This window comes from Catharus ustulatus, chromosome 20 (assembly GCF_009819885.2).
Source record: "Catharus ustulatus isolate bCatUst1 chromosome 20, bCatUst1.pri.v2, whole genome shotgun sequence".
Lineage (NCBI taxonomy): Eukaryota > Metazoa > Chordata > Aves > Passeriformes > Turdidae > Catharus > Catharus ustulatus.
Genome location: NC_046240.1, coordinates 4824557 through 4842712, shown reverse-complemented (window position 1 = coordinate 4842712; position 18156 = coordinate 4824557). Strand labels below are relative to the sequence as shown.

The 18156-nt window shown below is 56.0% G+C and overlaps 2 protein-coding genes across 4 annotated transcripts; one reads left to right on the top strand and one right to left on the bottom strand.

Annotated features, from left to right (window-relative positions):
• The first annotated feature begins 761 nt into the window (after positions 1-761).
• Positions 762-5524, top strand: UBALD2 (UBA like domain containing 2). Its single transcript, XM_033076404.1, has 3 exons — positions 762-923; positions 1514-1576; positions 4357-5524. The coding sequence occupies exons 1-3, from the start codon at positions 804-806 to the stop codon at positions 4675-4677; spliced, it is 504 nt and encodes a 167-aa protein (XP_032932295.1). The 5' UTR covers positions 762-803; the 3' UTR covers positions 4678-5524.
• A 7-nt stretch (positions 5525-5531) lies between these two features.
• On the bottom strand, positions 5532-18114 carry LOC117005112. 3 transcript variants are annotated; one of them, XM_033076395.2, is made up of 9 exons: positions 14636-18114; positions 12661-12765; positions 12124-12153; positions 10665-10782; positions 9876-10516; positions 9512-9678; positions 8383-8484; positions 7767-7878; positions 5532-7599 (listed from the first exon to the last, which is right to left on the bottom strand). In XM_033076395.2, the coding sequence occupies exons 1-9, from the start codon at positions 14675-14677 to the stop codon at positions 7540-7542; spliced, it is 1377 nt and encodes a 458-aa protein (XP_032932286.1). In that variant the 5' UTR covers positions 14678-18114; the 3' UTR covers positions 5532-7539. The 3 variants fall into 3 exon arrangements, with proteins under 3 accessions (XP_032932286.1, XP_032932285.1, XP_032932284.1); XM_033076394.2 differs by having other exon boundaries at positions 5532-7878; positions 12833-18114; XM_033076393.2 differs by having other exon boundaries at positions 5532-7878.
• Between the last annotated feature and the right edge of the window lie 42 nt (positions 18115-18156).

The following is an 18156-nucleotide window of genomic DNA, read 5'->3' as shown; positions in this document are numbered from 1 at the left end:
CATGGGGATGAAGATGGGTCCCATCCCCAGGGTAAAGGTTCCCAGATGGGACAGTGGTGCTGGGAGAGCCAAGACAAGGGGTTAAGGGGGAACCCCCGGCGGGGGCAACAGGAAGGAGGAAATGGGGCACTGGGAGAGCTTTGCTGAAGGAAGAGAAGAGCTTTGCTAAGGGAATGAGAGAGCCTGACTGGGGAAGCCAGACCAGGGGGGGGTTAAGGTGCAGCCCCAACAGGAGTAACCAGAGAGCAGAGCCCCCCTCTCTATGACCCCCCAAGAGTGGAGCCCCCCTCTCTACGACCCCCCAAGAGTGCACCCCCCTCTCCATGGCCCCCTCTCCATGACCTTCCCTGACAGAACCCTCCGATTATGAACTCACTGAAGGTTCCTCTCAATGAACGCCCCCCAAGCCGAGCCCCTCTCAATGACCCCCCCCCCCCCCTCCCGCGCCTCCTCAATGAACCTCCTCAATGAACGTGACGTCACCAACGCCTCACGATAAAAACCCACCGCAGCCAATCAGCGCCCGGTTCTCTCCTTCCCCTCCCGCCTGGCCCCGCCCCCGCGATCCCCAGCCAATCGCGACGCCGCCTGCAGCCAAAACACAGGCGCGGGCCAATGGGGAGGCGCCGGGGCAGCTGGAAGGTTCGAAGCCGGCGGTGGGCGGGGCGCGGGGCACGGCGGCAGCCAATGAGCGCGCGGGGGCGGGGCCGGCGGCGCCCCCCGGTTCCCCCGGTGAAGCGCGGCGGGCGCGGCGGGCGCGGGGCGCTCCGGGCGGTGCGGGCCGGGGCCGGGGCCGGCCCGCCATGTCCGTGAACATGGAGGAGCTGCGGCACCAGGTGATGATCAACCAGTTCGTGCTGGCGGCGGGCTGCGCCGCCGACCAGGCCAAGCAGCTGCTGCAGGCGGCACACTGGCAGTTCGAGGTACGGGACGGGCCGCCGGCGGCACGGATCGGGGTAACCCGCACGCGAACCGGGGCGCCGCAGATCCCGATCCGCACGCCCGCCTGCCCGCAGAGCCGCGGGGCGGAAGGCGGTGGGGGTGGGGGCGGGCCTGTGCGGCCCCGGCCCACCGACACGCGTGGCCGGGTTTTGGGGGGTCCTGCCCGCCCCCCGGCACCCCCACCGGGGCGGGGGGGCGATCGGCCCCGGGCTCCGCCGGGTCTATTTATACCCGGGCCGTAACTCGAGCTGCGGCCCAGCGCCCCGGCCCCTCCCTCGGGCTGCGATCTGGGGGTGCCGCTGGGGGGCAGGTGGGGGTGTGAACGCGGGGTTTGGGGTGTCCCCACGGGCGTGCGGAGCCCCTGAGGGAGCAGGGGACGCGATCTCCGGTGGGTCGGGTAAAGGGCAGCCCGTAGGCCTGGCGGGGTTGGGGGCAGCCCCGGATTCCCCCCCCCGGGGCGGTCCCAGGGGAGTGGGGGTGAGCGGGGCCCTGCGGGGTGAGCTTTGGGGGTCCGTGTTTTCCCTCCCCCTTTGTCTCGGGTGGGCTGGAGCTGACAGCTTGTCCCCCACAGACAGCCCTCAGCGCCTTCTTCCAGGAGACCAACATTCCCAGCAGCCACCACCCCCCCCAGATGGTAAGTGCGACCCCGGCCCCTCCCTCACCCCTGCACCACCCCATCCCCTCCCCATCACCCCCAGCCCCAAAAACACCTTTAACCCCTTCCCAGCACCAGCCAACCCCCCATACCCCCCCCCACCCCTACAAGTACCACCCACCCCCCCACCCCCCGGAGCAGCCCCCCCACCCCAAGCCCCCCGAGGGGGTGCAGCCCCCAGCCCTCGGAGCTGTCAGCTCCCTGCCAGCCATATTGCTGGGCGCCCGCAGGAACACGCAGCCGGAGAATGTAAACACGAGCTAAAATGTCTGCCAGGAAATAGTTTGTGTCGGCGAGCATCGCGCTGCAACTTGGGCTCCCCGGGCCGGGGGGCCACGGCTGGACCCCCCTTTCCCCCCACGCCACTTGACCTTGGCCGAGGGCACATCCCCTTGGCCAAAGGGAGGAAGTTGTTTCCCTCCGGGTGTTTTGTTTTGTGTTTCTTGGGGGGTTTTCTTTCTTGTTTTCCCTTCCCCCCCCCATCCTCCAGTGTTGAGGGAACTGAACGGTGCCGCGCGTGGGGGAAGGAGCGGATCTGGGTTAAACCGAATTTTCTCCCTTTTCTCGTTGCATCGGGAATCGCCAGCCGGCCCGGCATTGCCGGCAGCAAGCTCTCTTGTTTCCCTCGGAGAAAGTGGTTTTGTCAGCCAGCTCCCAGTAAAACCCCCTCCACTGCAGTTCCTCCCCACCCCGCACGTTTCCGTGCTGCCCCGGGGAGTTTGCAGAGGGTCTGCCATGGAAAAGCCGCGTTCCTGGAGGGAGCAGCCACCGGCAGATCCAGGCCTGGCTGTTCTCACCCCAAAAGCCTCATCGGGGCAATTCATGCCGGGATGCAAAGCAGGGCTGGTGAAACCCAGCCCCATCCCACCACCCACCCAACCATGACACCCCATTTCCCCCCAGCCACTCGGTTCTCCCCCTCCCCGACAACGTTTTCATGGCACTCTGTGCTCCACATGGTGTCAAAATGCCTTTTACCTTCTCCCCAGATATTCCTATTTTGGGAATTTTTTTGTAGTGTTTCCTTCCTGCTCCCCAGCATCCTGATTTGTGGAGTTTGAATTGCTCCACGGGGCTCAGGGCAGGTGTGAGATGAGGAGTTTTGTGCTTGCAGTTTCTATTTCTTTTTCAAGCGTCAGGGAACAAAGCTGCAAGCGTGGATGTGGTTCGATGGGCGGGGGCTCGTCCCTGTCACCCCCACTCTGTGGGGACCTCTCCACACTCCCCAAACTCCTGCAGATTCCAGGCTGTGGGGCCAGGCCTCACCAGAGTTGTTTGTGGTGGTTGTGGTGACCGACCCTCTGGAAGCCGAGAGCTCTCCTCAGTATGTGTTGGAGGAGGAAGGCAACAATTACATGGAAATTCTTATTTTTTTAATTAATATTTCAAATTAATCTGGCAAACACCACCTCAGAAGCTCAGAACTGTGTCCAGCATCATTCCAGGGCTGGCTGTGGTGGTGGTGGTGGGTTTTTTTAAAACAGAGCACATTTAAGGGGTTTGTTGTTTTTGGGTTTTTTCCCAACAAGTATCTTTTCAGATACTGCCAAATGCATAGGTTAATTTTAAAAGCAAAAGCTGGGTTAGCACCAGTTCAAGCTGAGCTCTGAAATGAGTTCTGTGGAGGAATATCCTTGGTTAACTATGAACCTGTTCAGTGCCAGCCAGGCTGTAATTGCATTTTTAGGGTGCCCCAGCTGCACAGGCTGATGGGAGCCAGCTGCTACTTCCCTCAGGCTGGGGAGCACCCCAACTTCAGGGGTCTGGGCCCCCAGCAAGGGTTTGGCTGCTGCTCCTTTGATCCCAGCATCACTAAGGGTGGCTGGGATGGGGATGAGGAGGATCCTGTGAGAGGGATTTAGGTGTTGACTGTGCTGGAGAGCAGCAGGGGCTGCTGAGCACCAGCCAGGGATAAATCCTGGGGTAAGTCCCAGGAAGGGGGAGATCAAGCAGCTATTCCCCACCAGAAACATCTCAATCCCTCATTGCTAAAGGCAGCAGACACTGTCCAAGCCCCTTAATTCTGCTCAAAGTCCCCACAAGCATCCATCAGGTGCTGTGGCTCCAGGAAGGCAAGAGGGATTTGGGATGGATTTAACCCAGAGGGGTGAGCCCCTCCATGTCCAGGCATCCCCTGCCAGTGCATCCCCACTGCCCACAGGCTGTTCTGTGTGCGTGCAGTCTCATGGGAATTTGTATACACACCCCTACCCCCCTTTAGCACCTCCCCAGTTCTCAGTTCAGCAAGTTGTTTGCTGATTTGGGGTCCCTGTACCAGCCCCTGAGCCTCAGTGCTGGGCTGGGTCCTCCCTAGTGGACTTTTCCTCTGCTGGAAAAAGGAACGGATCCATCACTGTCCAGGTGCTAAATTTAGCTGGGTACCAAGAAGGCAGGGGCTGTACCAGGAACTGGGGGGGGCCCTGCTCGCCTTCTGCTTGCTCTGCCTTAATGGGGTGTGAAGGGGAAGAGGCTGAGGAAACTGAATCAAAGGGGGTCCAGGTAGGACCCCAGCACCCTCCCTGCCCACCATGCTGGACCCCTTTGTGTCAGCCCTGCTCCTCAAACCTGCTTCATCCGTGGGCTTTGAGCATCTGGGATGGTCCAAAATCTCCTTCCCAAATTTGCTGGAGCCTCTCCCCTGTCCTTGGATGTGGGGGTGTGCCAGGATCCTCAGTGATAGATCTGGCTGTTGTGGGTGGGTTGGGACCCCCAAAATCCCCATGACTGAGCTGACAGCCCCGTTCTCCTGTGCCCTGCAGATGTGCACCCCCAGCAACACGCCGGCCACGCCGCCCAACTTCCCGGACGCGCTGGCCATGTTCTCCAAGCTGCGCACCTCGGAGAGCCTGCAGAGCAGCAACAGCCCCATCACCTCCATGGCCTGCTCCCCTCCGGGCAGCTTCAGCCCCTTCTGGGCCTCCTCTCCCCCCAGCCACCAGCCTGCCTGGCTGCCCCCATCCTCGCCCACCACCCACGGCCTCCACCACCACCTGCACCACCCACAGCCCTCCTGGCCCCCCACCCCCCCGCCCCCTGCCCCCCCACAGAAAGCCGTGGCCACCATGGATGGTCAGAGATAAGGCTGGGGCTGGTGGAGGGTTGGGGGGGTCAGGGGGTCTGGGCCGGGGCGTTGGGAGCAGGGGCTCGCCAAGAAACGCACTGGAATAATTTTCTAGTTTTTATTATTATTTTTAGTGGGGGGGGGGAGCTCATGCTGCCAGGGAGGGCACTGACTCATGAGAGCCTCTGGCTGCTCTCTACTCCCCTCCCCTTTTTTTAAAAAAATATATAACTATAATATATAAATATATCTAATGTATATAAATCCAGAGAGAAGGAGCAGCAGTGTGGAGGCAGCTGCTGGGTGTCTGGGGGGTTTTCCCTATGGCTCTACCCCTACCTACCATCAGGGCAGGAGAGGGAAGGGGAGGACAGGAATAACAAAAATAAATGGATGGAGGTGGCTGTTGGCACCCCAGATCATGGCCACATGGACATGGAGCCACTGGATGCCCTCCCCAGCTCCGGCTTCCCTGGGCACTTGTTGCAGTGCCCAGAGCAAATGCAGCTCTCTGGCTCCCGAAATTCAGCCCGGCTTCTTGCACAGACCCCCCCTGGACTTGCCCCCAACCCCATCCTCCCTCCCTCAGCACCCCAGGGCCTGGAGGTTTATCCAAGTGATGTCCCCCTGTCCCTGTGACCGCCCTGTGGCGCTTCCCCAGGCAGGGGGGAACTGGGGTTTTTTAGTTTTCAAATCAATGTTGCTTAAAAAAACAAACAGGAAAACAAAAACAAAAAAAAAAACAACAAAAAAACAACAAAACAAAAAAAAAGAGACAGAAAAAAGACCCAGCAAAAAAACAGGTTGAAGGTTTTTTATTAATTTAAAAAATAATAAAAATTAAAAAAAAAATCACTTTTTTAACACCAGCTATCCCTGCCTTTTCTCTCTTCTGGGAGGGTGTCCCTGGCAGGGCACTGAACATGAGGGTGACTCCTGTGTGAGGCAGTGGGACCAGTGGGGACTCGAGTCCATGCTCTGCCTCCACAAGCCACCACTGCTGTCCCCAAAGAGGAGGGATCAGAGGGAAGGGAAGAGCCAGGGCCATGGGGGTGCTGTGCCAGCTCAGTGAGGAGCCCCCAGGGGCTGCAGCCAACACCTCTGTCTGTCCCCTCACAAAATCTCACAGCTTCCAAAAGCCCCCCAGCAACCTGGGCCCCCAGCCCCATCACCCACCCAGTAATGAGCCCCCCCAGGCCTCAGCATGGTGGGGACACTTGGGGAGGGGATGATGTCCCCCTCTGCAGAAGGGTCACCAGCCAGAGGACATGGGAGCTCAGCAGGCCTGTGGTCATTGTGCTCACACAACAAACAGCTGGGGTAAAACCCCAAAAATGGGAACACAGCAGCTCTGGAAATGCCAGGAAAGACAGGGAGGCTGAAGGCAGTCCAAAGCTTCCTGTAGGGATGGGGAGGACCCCAGGATGGCACAAACTCCAAGGAGAAAAGGTAAAAAAACTCCCCCATCTGGGATTAATTTACCTGCTCCAAAGATCACCCAAGGCTGGGAGTGTGTTCAAGGGGTACAGGGGGCTGGGGTGTTTATAGGGTACAGCTGGGGCAGCAAAAGGGGCAGGGAGATGATGAGCACCAAAGAGGTGACCCCAGCTGGGCCATGTCCTGAAAATGCAATTGGTCCCAAAGATGTTTGTTTTTCAGCCACTGAACCCCAGCCAGGAGTGCAGGATGGTTCTTTGTTGGCTCTGCTCTGGTGCCCAGTGGTTTGCTCAGAGTGTTCCCAGTTATCCCACAAGAGGTGGCACTGGGGGCATCCTAGATCCTGCTGTGTCACCTCAGTACACCAAGAGCAGGTTTTGAATACCTGGTTTTCCCCTGAAAAACCAAACCCACCAGGGAGAACATTTCAGGGGGAACTCCTGGGAGCTAAGATGTCTGTGGAGTGCAGTGGAGCAGACAGGGATGGAGGCTGTCCCTGGGGGGAAAAAGTTTGGGGACATCCACCAGGAGGGCAGGGTTTCTACAGAGCAGCTCCTAGGGGATGTCCCACATAAGCTCTGGGTTACCCCACGTTTCTCTGGGGTTCCCCTCAAGGTTTCCCACCCTCCCACTCACCCGAGAGGTGCCACCAGCTGTGTGTCCCCCCAGGAAGTGTCACTGCCTGTGTGTAGAGGGGACATCCCCAGCCCCCTGTGCACAGCCAGGTGTCCCCAGCTGTGATACCCCTCAGTACCCCCGTGCTGCTCTAGGGATTCCCTGCCCCAATATCCCCCCCTTTGTGTTGTCTCAGCACCCACTGCGGCTTCCTCCCGTCCCCAGTGAGGGGGGGGTGGCACAGGGGCCTGGGGAGAAGCACAAGGGAGAGGTGGCACAAGGGGAAGGAAGGGACATGTCACTCTCCAGGGGTTGTGGTGTATTTTTGGAGGTGGGGAGCAGAGAGGCTTGTGCCTTTAATCAAGAGGGACAAAGGGGTGACCTTCACCTGGAGATGGGAAGGCAGCTCAGTGATATTTCTCCCGGGGGATAGGTGACAGCAAACCAGCGGCTTGGGGTGGGATTTGCTTTTGGCATCAAACTCTGTTCTGCTGCTGCCCTTCCCACTGAGATCCCCATTTTCCCATTCTCCAGCAACAAATGAGCTCCTCCTCTTCCTCCTCCTGCTGCTGTTCCAGACCCCTTCTGAGGCCACAGGTTGCCCTGGCAGGGCACAAGTGGGGCTCGTGAGGGCCAGGGGGTGCACGACACCAGGGGCTGACCCAGACCGTGGGAGGGGGTTCCACAGGGGCTGTTCTCAGGATGAGGGATGCTGCCAGCCCCTCCTTGTGCATGAAGAGAAGATCCTGCTCTGCTCAGGAGGCACAGGTGCTCGGCTGCTCGTTACCCTTTATTTCTGCAGGCTGGAGTCACTTGCTCAGTCCAGCCCCTAGGGTTCCCGGCCCCGGTACAAGAGTCCATCCTTGCCCATCAGCTCACACACGCCAGGCTGGGGAGGAGGAGATGGGCTGGCTGCCATGCTGGGCTGCATTCAGCATCCCCAAGCCAGCCTCTCCACACAGCTCCTCCTGAGGCATAGATCCTCCCCCAGACACTCAGCATCACCCTCCCAGCCTCGGTATCTGCTGTCTGTATCCCCACCTTCCCCATCCCTACCTTGTTGGGGTCTGGAAGGAGGGGCTCCATGGGCTGCACGGCATAGGTGGTGGTGTGTTTGCCCCCAGAGTACAGTGGTGATCGGCGGGAATACCCTGCGGGTGGCAGCTCCCTGTGGGACAGGACACAGAACTGCTCAGAGCCCAGCACCGTGGCACCCTGTGCTTCAACCTGCTACACTAGGGAGGGGTCAGGGAGTGCTCCTCCTCCTCCTGCTGCAGAGACCCCTGCCCATCCAGCCCTGCAGGATCTGCCCTTTCCCCACAGCCCCAAGAGCTGCCCATGGCCATGACAGATCCTAGTGCCCATTGCAGGGGACACCAGGAGGCAGGAACAGGGCTCTCCCAGCTCCAGCACTTGATTTTGGGAACTCCTTTCACGGGAGGCATGAAGTCCCCACCAAACCTGAGCTCAGGCTGACACCAGAAACAACTCATCACTCGTGGCTTCAGGGCTTGACAGGACAGCACAGAGGGCTGTAAAACCCCTCTGACCTGGGGCACACCCAGCTCCTCTCTGCCCAAGCACCTCCAGCCCCTTCCACCCCACCCAGGGAAGAGCTCTCCTTGCTGGGACAGGGCTCCCTAGGCCCCAGGATGGGTCCCCATGTCCCTACCTTTGCTGGGGTACTCGAACACACGGGTGCCGCTTGAAAGCACGGGCCAGGTGCCCAGAGAAGCTGGGGGATCGCATCGTGGATGGGAAGTTCTGAGAGCGTCTGGGGAGGGTGACAAGGGCCACAGATGGGTGACAGGGGCCACAACAGCCACTGCTGACTCTGCAGGGCACTGCCAGCACCCATCTGCCCCTGTCCCACCCCCTGTGCACTGGTACTGGTGCCACTCTGGCCAGGCAACTGCACAAGTGGGTCACAAGGTGAGTACTTGGAAGAGGGCACCTTTAGGAGCATTCTAAAACAGGGAGAAATTGCTGGGCAGGCTCCTGGGGGACACAGCCCTGACTGTGCAGGCAGAGCCAAGTGCTGGGCACAGCACTGCAGGGAGTTCTGGCATTTTCAGGTGGGGTGCTGAGCCTGGATTCTCCACCATCACCACAGGACAGTCCAACCCACTGGCTGGCTACAAAACCAAGGAGGTGCCATGGGGAAAATGGGTTATTTGTGGAGTCCTACCTGTGAAAAAGCTCCAGCTCGTATTAGACAATGATGAATACACAGAGGGAAGCTCCCAAAACCCACTGCTGTGGGAATTTCTCCTGGGGGCATCCCAGTCCCAGTGGGAACTGGTCCAAGTAGGGGGGTTCCCATACCCCTTGCTGGGCTGGGATGCTCCCAGTCTGGTCACCACTGGTCCCACTGGTGCCTCAAAATGTGGTGGCTGCTTGTGGCTGTCCAGGACACACAGGGATGGGAGGTGGAGGGCACAGGCTCCCACACCTGCCATGCCAACCAGCCCTCAGCTGTGTCCTTGCTTGGTCAGCACCTGCCAGGAGGGCAGGTCATGACCTGGCACCGCATGTCCCAGCCCTACCAGGGGACAAGCCACTGTCCCCCACACTTGTGACAAAAGCCTTTGCACCTACAGTCCAGCCTCAGCTGGGAATGGCTCCATCCTGGAGCTGCCTCCTCTGCGTGCCTCCTTGGATATCAGTGGAGGAAATCATCAGCATAGCCACGGTTCCATCAGTGGACAAAGGGATCCAATGCCAGGGCACCACACAGGCCCAGCTGGAGGGAACAGGGCCAGTGCTGTCCCCAAAGCCATTGTTGTCCCTATGGTACTCACCTTCTAGTCTCAGCCCCACTCCTGTCAGTGGTCCAGACGTTCTGGGATCCTGGGTGGCCTCGCATTGACTGCACCCAGTGGACTGGGGATTGGATGCCAGGGGCTCCTGGATGCATTCCCGAGGCAGTGAAACCATCCAAACTCATTTTCTGAATGGTGGGAGGAGCCTGAGCAAGCAGAGCAGTGTTTCAGCCCCAGCTCTTGCCCCCTAAACTCCACCCCTTTCCCTCAAGGAAGTACCCCGTGCAACTATGAGCTTGGTCTTAAACCAGACCTTGGTCTGAGGGCAGCAAGATGGGGGTGCAGACCCCAAAGGAGGGGCTGTCCTGGGGGGAGCACCCAGGGGGCTGGGAAGAGCCTCTACCTTGGACATGCTCATCTTGCTATCTTCATCCTTCATCTCTCCCGTACTGGTCATCTCAGGGGAACCATCCAGGTTGCTGGGAAGAGCCTCTGCCTTGGACATGCGCATCTTGATCTCATCATCCTTCATCTCTCCCACATCGATCATCTCAGGAGGAACATCGAGGTCGCTGGGAAGAGTCTTTGCCTTGGAAATTCTTCTCTCGGTCTCTTCATCCCTGATCTGTCCCATGTCACTCTGTCCTGCGTCACTCAATTGCACACTTCGTCTCTTCTGTCCCCCATTCCGTCCCATGTCATACTGTCCTACAGTCCCTCCTGTGCCCCTCCATCCCATGTCATACTGTCCTACAGTCCCTCCTGTGCCCCTCCGTCCCATGTCATACTGTCCTGCAGTCCCTCCTGTGCCCTTCCATCCCATGTCACTCCGTCCCATGTCATACTGTCCTGCAGTCCCTGCCATGCCCTTCCGTGCCATGTCACTGCGTCCCGCGGTCTGTCCTGTGTCATTTGCCTCGGAGACCGGGTGGCTGCTTTGCTCCATCAAACCCTTCTCTTTGCTCTGTGTCTTGGCCTTTTGGGGCATAGGGGTGATGGGCCGGATGTCCCCCATCCTTGATACGGGTCTTTCCACGAGGGGAACTGGAAGAAGAGACCAGAGGGAGCTCCTCAGGGTCAGGGGAGCCTGCGGGAACATGGCTGGGGAAAAACCCAGCAGTCTGCAGGCCCCCTGCCCAGCCTGCTGTGCCCTCACACCCTCTGAGTCCCTCCCCAGTGTGCCCAGAGGTACATTCATTGCCGATGACAATCAGGTCTTCGTCATCCAATGGGCGTGAGTGGGTAGAGAGAGCATCCAGTTCCCGGGTTCCAATTCCTTTTTTGGTCTGGATCATCTCCGTCATGGCAGACTGGGGAGGAGAGCACGGGCTGACTACTACACCAGGCTGCATTCAGGATCCCCAAGCCAGCCACCCAACCCAGCTCTTCCTGGGGAAACTGAGGCACAGAAGCCCCTGGAAGCTCAGCATCACCCTCCCACCCTCATTTCCCTCTCAGCATCTCTTCTTGAGGCTGAACAGCCTCAGCCCTGTCAGCCTTTCCCCAGGACAGAGATGCTGCAGTCCCCAGATCATCTCTGTGGCCCTCCACAGGACCCCCCAGGAGCTCCGTGTCTCTCATCCCGAGCAGCCCAGAGCTGGACACTGCTCCAGGGGAGGCCTTGCCAGGGCTGAGCAGAGGGGCAGCATCACTCCCTGACCTGCTGGAAATGCTCTTCCTAACGCTCCTGGGACACCAGAGCCCTTCTGTCCCCTCGGGCACAGCGCTGGTCATGGACAGCTCATTGTGCACCAGGACCCCCAGCTCCTTCCCCACAGAGCTGCTTTTCCAGCCGCTCAGTCCTGGACTTGTTCCTCCATAGGTGAAGGACCCCACACTTGCCTTTGTTGACCTTCAAAATGCTCCTCCCCAGCCACTTTAGCCCTTTGGGCACCTCCATGACCCTGGTTTTAGCAGCCAGCCCAGGGGATCAGCAAACACCCAACTGATGCCATCTAATACAACAGCAAGGCATTCTTCCCTCCAGCAATGGGATTCAGTATCCCAGACCTGCCCCATAACATCCTCTGCTGCTCCCCAATCCTAGCCACCATTTCAGAGAGACCTGGAGGGCAGGGAGCCATGCTCCTGGCCTGATGCTGAGCAAGGAGGGGCTGTGGTGGGATGTCAATGCAGCCTGGCCCCAGGGAGGTACCAGCTCCTGCTGTTTCTCCCATCACCCTGAGCATGGCCCTTTTCTGAGCAGAAAACAAGCTGGGAACACGTTAGGCCAGCTGAGGAGCTGCCCTGGCTCAGCCTATGCCAGCTCCTGCTCCCTGGATGGGGGGATGCACAGGGAAGAACAGTCTTGAGCAACCTTGGCTGAGGCCTCGGGGTGCTCAGTGGCTGCAGGTGCAGGGGGCTGCGATCCTGCTCCACAGCCAGACCTCAGCCTCCTCCTCCTCCTCCTTCTCCTGTTTTCCTGCTCACCAGGGAGTCCTCCAGCACATCCCAGCACACTATGTTTCTCACCTCCTCTGGGGCTGGGGAGAACATCAGCCTTTCTTACAGCCTTTTTTTTGGGAAGGAAGGCATGAAAGCCATCCATGTAACTGGGGGCAGGATGGGATCCAGAGGAGTGTTGATCCCCCCACCCCCCAGAACTTCTGATGTCATGGCCTGGAGCAGGCCCTGGGTGCTCAAGGACATACCAACAGCTGGTTACGGAGGTTTTCCATGTTCTAGAAGTTCCCGTGGAGTACGACGAGGACAGGGACAGGAGTCAGAACACAGGAGCAAGTTTTAAAAGGAACATTTGAAAATTAATTTGGACACCAGACAGAGGGATACTGGACAGGGCTATGCCAACTGGCTATTTCACAGGTGGCCCTTTGTCTCCCCACCTTCCCAGTACCCAGGTTACCTTTTTTTGATGGCTGTTTAGTTCACAAATGCCTCAGCAGCCCTGTCTGAGGGAGGCAGTGACCTCTACCACCAGCCTGACCTGTGGGCAGTGGTGCCCTTCTGCCCTCCCTGGGACAGTGCTGGCAGAAGGAAAGGGGGGGCTCCAGACAGGTTGGGATGAGCCCTTCACCCAACACCCCACAATTCCCCTGAACACCCTAGGACACCCTTCCCACTCGTCCCTCCTGCTGCCCTTCATGCTGGGAGCCTCCAAGGGCTGTAGGGCAGGGGTGGCAGGGCAGCACAGTGAGGGACAGCTCCCGAGGACACCAGTGGCAGCTCACCGTGCCAAAATCCTCCTGCATCTTCTGCATTTCATCTACCAGGCGGGAATTCTCCACCTTCATCTCAGTGACCTCCTCACGGAGCCCCTGGCACAGAGCTCTGACCTAGGAGAGGGAGATGGTGAGGTGAGCCCCAGGGCAGGGTCCCTGGGCCCAGGTTCTTTGCACCCACCATGGTCTGCACAGAGCTGGGGGCAGTTCAGGGCCTGGCCTGGGCAGTGCCTTCAGCACATCCTCAGCAGCATGAGAAGGTTCAGACCCCAGAGGAGTGGGTGGCTTGGGGGGAGCATCCAGGGCTGGGAAGAGCCTCTACCTCAGTGATTTCTTTTTCATTGGCTTCCATTCTCCTCATTAACTCCTCAAGGAGAGAGGAAGAGAAAAGGTTTCTCTCAGACCCCTCCACTGGTTCCCCATTAGCCTGCACAGCCAGCTCCCGCAGGCCCAGGTGCAAAAGCATCCCATTCAGGAGGCTGTACAGCTGCTCAAAGTCAACGGGTCCAGCTTTTGATGACCCGAGGGCAATCTCCAGCATCTGGCCCAGAGTGAATGTTGCCATTGCTGCTGACTTGTCCAAAAACACCAAACTGCCATGAACAGGAGCCTCTTGTGCTTTTGCTCCAGAGAGGAGCAGGTAGGATGGGAGGTGGTAGGAGGTGGCAGGAGGTGGTAGGAGGAGGAAGAGGTGCACAGCCAGCAAACTCTTCAATCTCCTCCTTGTTGTGGAGCCCGTGCCAGTTGTGTCCCTCGTTACAGTGTCCCCCTGTCCTGGCAGAGTGCCCATTGTTACACAGCAATGGTTCAGCCCCAGTAGAATGCCCCCATTGTCCCCTGCTGCTGGTGATGTCCAGGTTCCAGCAACCAACAGGAGCTGCTGGGTCCATGTGCCACAACACCTCCAGCCTTTACCACTTTCAGCCCCAAAATGACTCCAAGGACATCGGCCAGGTGGTGCCCCAGGAGCTGCTCACAGTGAGTTGAGTCTGTCCAGGAGAACTGTGTCCTGTGGAGAGGTAATCCATGTTCTACAGCCTGGAGCATTCCAGAACACTCCAGGTGGAGACCAGCCCCAGATGGGAAGCACCTCCTATTTATTTTTGAGGAAGCACCTCATTTATTTTTGAGGTCTCAAAAGCATGAGTTTCCCTTCTCCTTTAGATGTGGTAACAGTGGAAAGCTGCTGCTGACTCCATCAATACACAGATTTTCAGCACCTCACTCCAAAGCAAAGAGCCATACAAGCAGGGAAAAGCAGATAAACACAATCCTCCAGACAAGCCTAGGAAGTAAAGGACTCAAACACTGGGGAAAATCTTTCAACCAGAGTGATCCATCAGATAAATCCTTACAGAAAACATCAACTAGAAATTCCCTTTTAAACCTGCAGGTCTGACCACCAAGCAATAGGATCACTGACATCTCCCCTGACTGTCCTGCTTGATGCTGAGCAAGGAAAGGCTGTGGTGGGATGTCAATGCAGCCTGGCCCCAATGAATCACCAGCTCCTGCTGTCCCTCCCATCACCCTGAGTATGACCCTTTTCTGAGCAGAAGACAGAAAGCACACCAGAGCTGCCCTGGCTCTGTCTGTGCCAAGCTGTGCCTCCTGGTGGGATGTGCAGGGAACAGGAGCAGAGACCTTGGGGCACACAGTGGCTGGAGATACTGGGGGCTGCAATCCTGCTCCACTGGCAGGTCTTGGCCTCCTCTTCCTCCTTCTGCTTTGCTGCCCACCAGGAAATCCTGCAGCACATCCCAGCACATCATGCTGCCACCTCCTCTGGGGCTGGAGAAAGGGGTGTAAGGGGCTCCAGGAGGCTTGGAATGAGCTCTCACATTCCACTTTGGGACATGCTCCCCACTCTCCCCACTCTTCCCTCCTGGTGCCCTTCATGCTGGGAGCCTCCAAGGGCTGCAGGGAAGGGGCAGCAGAGCAGCAAAGAGAGGGGCATCTCCAGGGGGTACTGGTGGCAGCTCACCAAGTCAAGACTCCTGGATGGTCCAGATGTTCTCTGCCACATGCTCCACCTTCAAGTCCTTGATCTTTTTGTGGAGGGCACAGAGCCCTGACCTAGGAGAGTGGGATGGCAGGGTGAGCCCCAGGACAGGGTCCCTTGTGTCCTTTGCCTCCACCATGGTCTGCACAGAGCCTGGGGCAGTGCAGGGCCCAGCCAGGCTGGCACAGGGCTCTGCAGGCAGGGCTTGGCCTTCAGCACATCCTCAGCAGCCAAGAAGGGGCAGCAGCTCCCCAAAAGTACCAGGGATGCAGACCCCAAAGGAGGGGGTGGCTCAGGGGGAGGACCCAGAGGGGCTGGAAGAGCTTCTGCCTTGGTGATGTCTCTTGAACTGGCTTCCACTTTCTTCCTCATCTTCTCCATGTCTGATGGGGTGGGAACCACAGGGGCTTCTCACAATTCCCTGTTCTCTTGGGCAGGCAAATCCCACGTGTCCAGGTGTCCAAGCATCCCATCTGAGAGGTGGTGGCAGGAAATAGAGTGAGATGGGCACAGCCAGCAGGCTCCTTCCTCTTTGCTCTCCTCATTCTGGAGCCTGCATGACTCCCTGTCTGCAGCTGCATCCAAGCTCAGTGGTGGAGACAATTTACTGCAGCAGCAACTATAAGGGAAAGCTATGGAGGTACCTTGACCACTGAAATGTAAAAGGTAATCAGGGATAATGCAAACAAATTTTAATGAAAATTTCAACCTTGGTGGTATCTAGTTCACTTCTGACCCTACCAACAGTAAAGTCACAGCTTTTGCTTTAACAATAAACACTGCTTTGGTAAACCCCATATACCAAACCATTGCACCAGGGTTAAATCACCATGGAATTATTTCCAATACAACACAAAATGGGAACAAATGGCAAGCTGTCACTGTTGCTGTGCTGTACAGGAACAACAGGGATTTATTTGTGAAAGTAATGCTACTAATGCCCAAGACATTTGTCTTGGCACTGAACAAAGTATTTGTCATTTTGAAATTTGTCCTGCTGAAATTCTTGAAAATGTACTTATATACATTGGGAAGAGTAAGAACTATTTGTGATTCCATAGAGACCACTCCACTATAGAAATAAGCCATCACTCAAACATTTGGCTTTATAGTTTTCTCCAAAATTAGGGGATGCAACTTCAACTATTCAGTTCTGTCACAACCCATCAATTGCTACAATCTACTTACACATCCCAGCAAGATCTCCTGCTCACCCTCACTAGAATGAACCCTGCACTGATGGAAAAATTACTGCAGCACAACCAGCTGTGTTGACTGCTGGAAGGTGTCTGAAGCAATGGACACAAATTTCTAATTGCTGTTCATCACAATACAGAAGAGATCACCATGTCTTGCCAAGAGTGATGAGAAATGGAGAATATCACTGGTGTTTGGGTGGTCTCCTACTGCAACAGGAATTCCAGATCAAACACTGCATCCTGTTGTAACTTTGCTGATTTCTGTAATTTTATTCTTAATGTAGTGTAGTGTTCTATATGGAGCTAAACAGGTAGCACTGTCCCACAGATGTCCTTGCATACATCATAGTGTTCCATCACATTCAACAGTCTTGAAAATCACAGTATTTACCTAACCTGATCAAAAAATGCTCTCAATTTGTAATTTGGACATAATAAATCCCTGTTTATAGGCACAGAGACAAGAGGTGGCCACATGGCCACTCTGTGGAGTGAGAGAAGTTGTCTTTAGTCACGGGGTAGATTCTTGAGCTGCACTCTGATCTGAGAAATGCTTGTTAGGCCTTGGCCTTGAGAACAGCACCTGAGCTGAGCAACTCTCAATCTTAACAAAAACACTGTCTGCTCCCAGGAACTTGTGCTAACAAGCTCCTGTTTTTCAACAAACAGCCTTGGAAAATTATTTTTCTTGCCTGAATAACAACCCAAGCAGAACACTTTTGTTATCAAACTTTCAAAGAAAGCTGCTGACCTGAATTGTGGCCAGGAGGGAAAGGAATTATGACCATTCCTCGAGGCTCAACCCTTTGCCTGTTGAGAAGAAGCAAAGACATCTGATATGAGTATTCCCAGGAGCTCAAGGGGAATTTTTCAGAGGTACATTATACACGCTCCTTCAGGTCTGTGTGTGAGTGGGAATGCACTACAGCACACATACTATGGACATTGCTCTCCTAGATTTTTAAGTACTTTAAATTTTTAAATAAATGTTGTATGAAATTGTTAAATTGTTTAACTTCAGCATAAGCAATAGTTTAACAGCTTATGCTTTTCAGTGCTGTTAAAGTTTTGGGCCTAAACTGTTGGTCAAGTCTGGGGCTCAGTTTTGCAATGGGGTCCACTCTGAACCTTGTGATTCATCCTGTGCCTCCTTTTATCATTGCCCTTTCGTACCCCTTATCCTCATCCCTCCCCAGCCTCAATGTAGATAATTTTTGGGTTGATTTTGGCTTTAGACTGACTGGTTCTACATTTTAGCTTGCTTTTACCACGTAGTAAGTAGTAGAGCGAACCTTGCCAACAACTTTGTGGAACTTTCACTTCTATACTAAACCTGCTTTTGCTGATACCTTTGCTGGTGATTCTTTAAGCAACCACAAACATTCACTCAGGACAATGGCCCAGGGCACACAGGCACAACCCTTTGCTCAGTGGTGCTGTGATTCCATGGTCTGTACCCAAATACAGCCCAGCAAAACCAGGCCTGAATGGGGCAACAACCCTCAATGAGCCCCAGCCTTGCTCCTGGCAGGTGTGACAAGCACTTTGAAGGGGAGAGACCAGCAACACTGCTCACACTTCTAACAGTGGCTTACAGAATGAAGAACATTGTCCAGCACTGACTCAGAAGAAAGGAGGCCCAGACATCTGGAAGGACTCCACAGCTCCAATGATCTGTTCAATATTTGCAGTATCATGTTACCCCTCCAGGCCGAGGAGCCAAGCTGTGGTCACAGAATACAGCTGAGATTTGCTTGTGGTACTTTGAAAATGCAGGAAAACCCATCAACAGCTTTGATACCTCATCCAGTCCTGCACATCCCTCATGGAATTTGGTGTGGAGGTTTAATCCATGCTGGATACTGAAGGTGGTCCAAGCACTCCATGCTGAGGTCCATTTGTTTGGCTCATGTTCAAAGCTTGTCTTGCTCAGTCTCTGCTGGCCCATGGCTCACTGTAGATGTTGGAGTGGAATAGAAGGGTGTAGAATAATGATAACTAAAACTAAACAACTGAACATTTCCTGTGCTGTTAAAGCAACTGCTTCCAGCAGCTTTTATTTGTTCCTCACATCAGCAGACTAGTGGTATATGTTTTTCTGGAGTGTGCTTGTCTTATCAAAGGGAAAGATCAGTTTGGGAGTTTATCCTTACACTATCCTGGAGACAAAGCCTTCCACATGCATCTTGTGCTGCTTCCCCAAGTGTCCCCTCCACCCAAAAATCAGCATCACTCAAGAAAGGAGTGATCAGCCAGCCCTACTTCCCCATGGAAGAAGGTTGCAAGCTGCCAAGCAACAGCAAC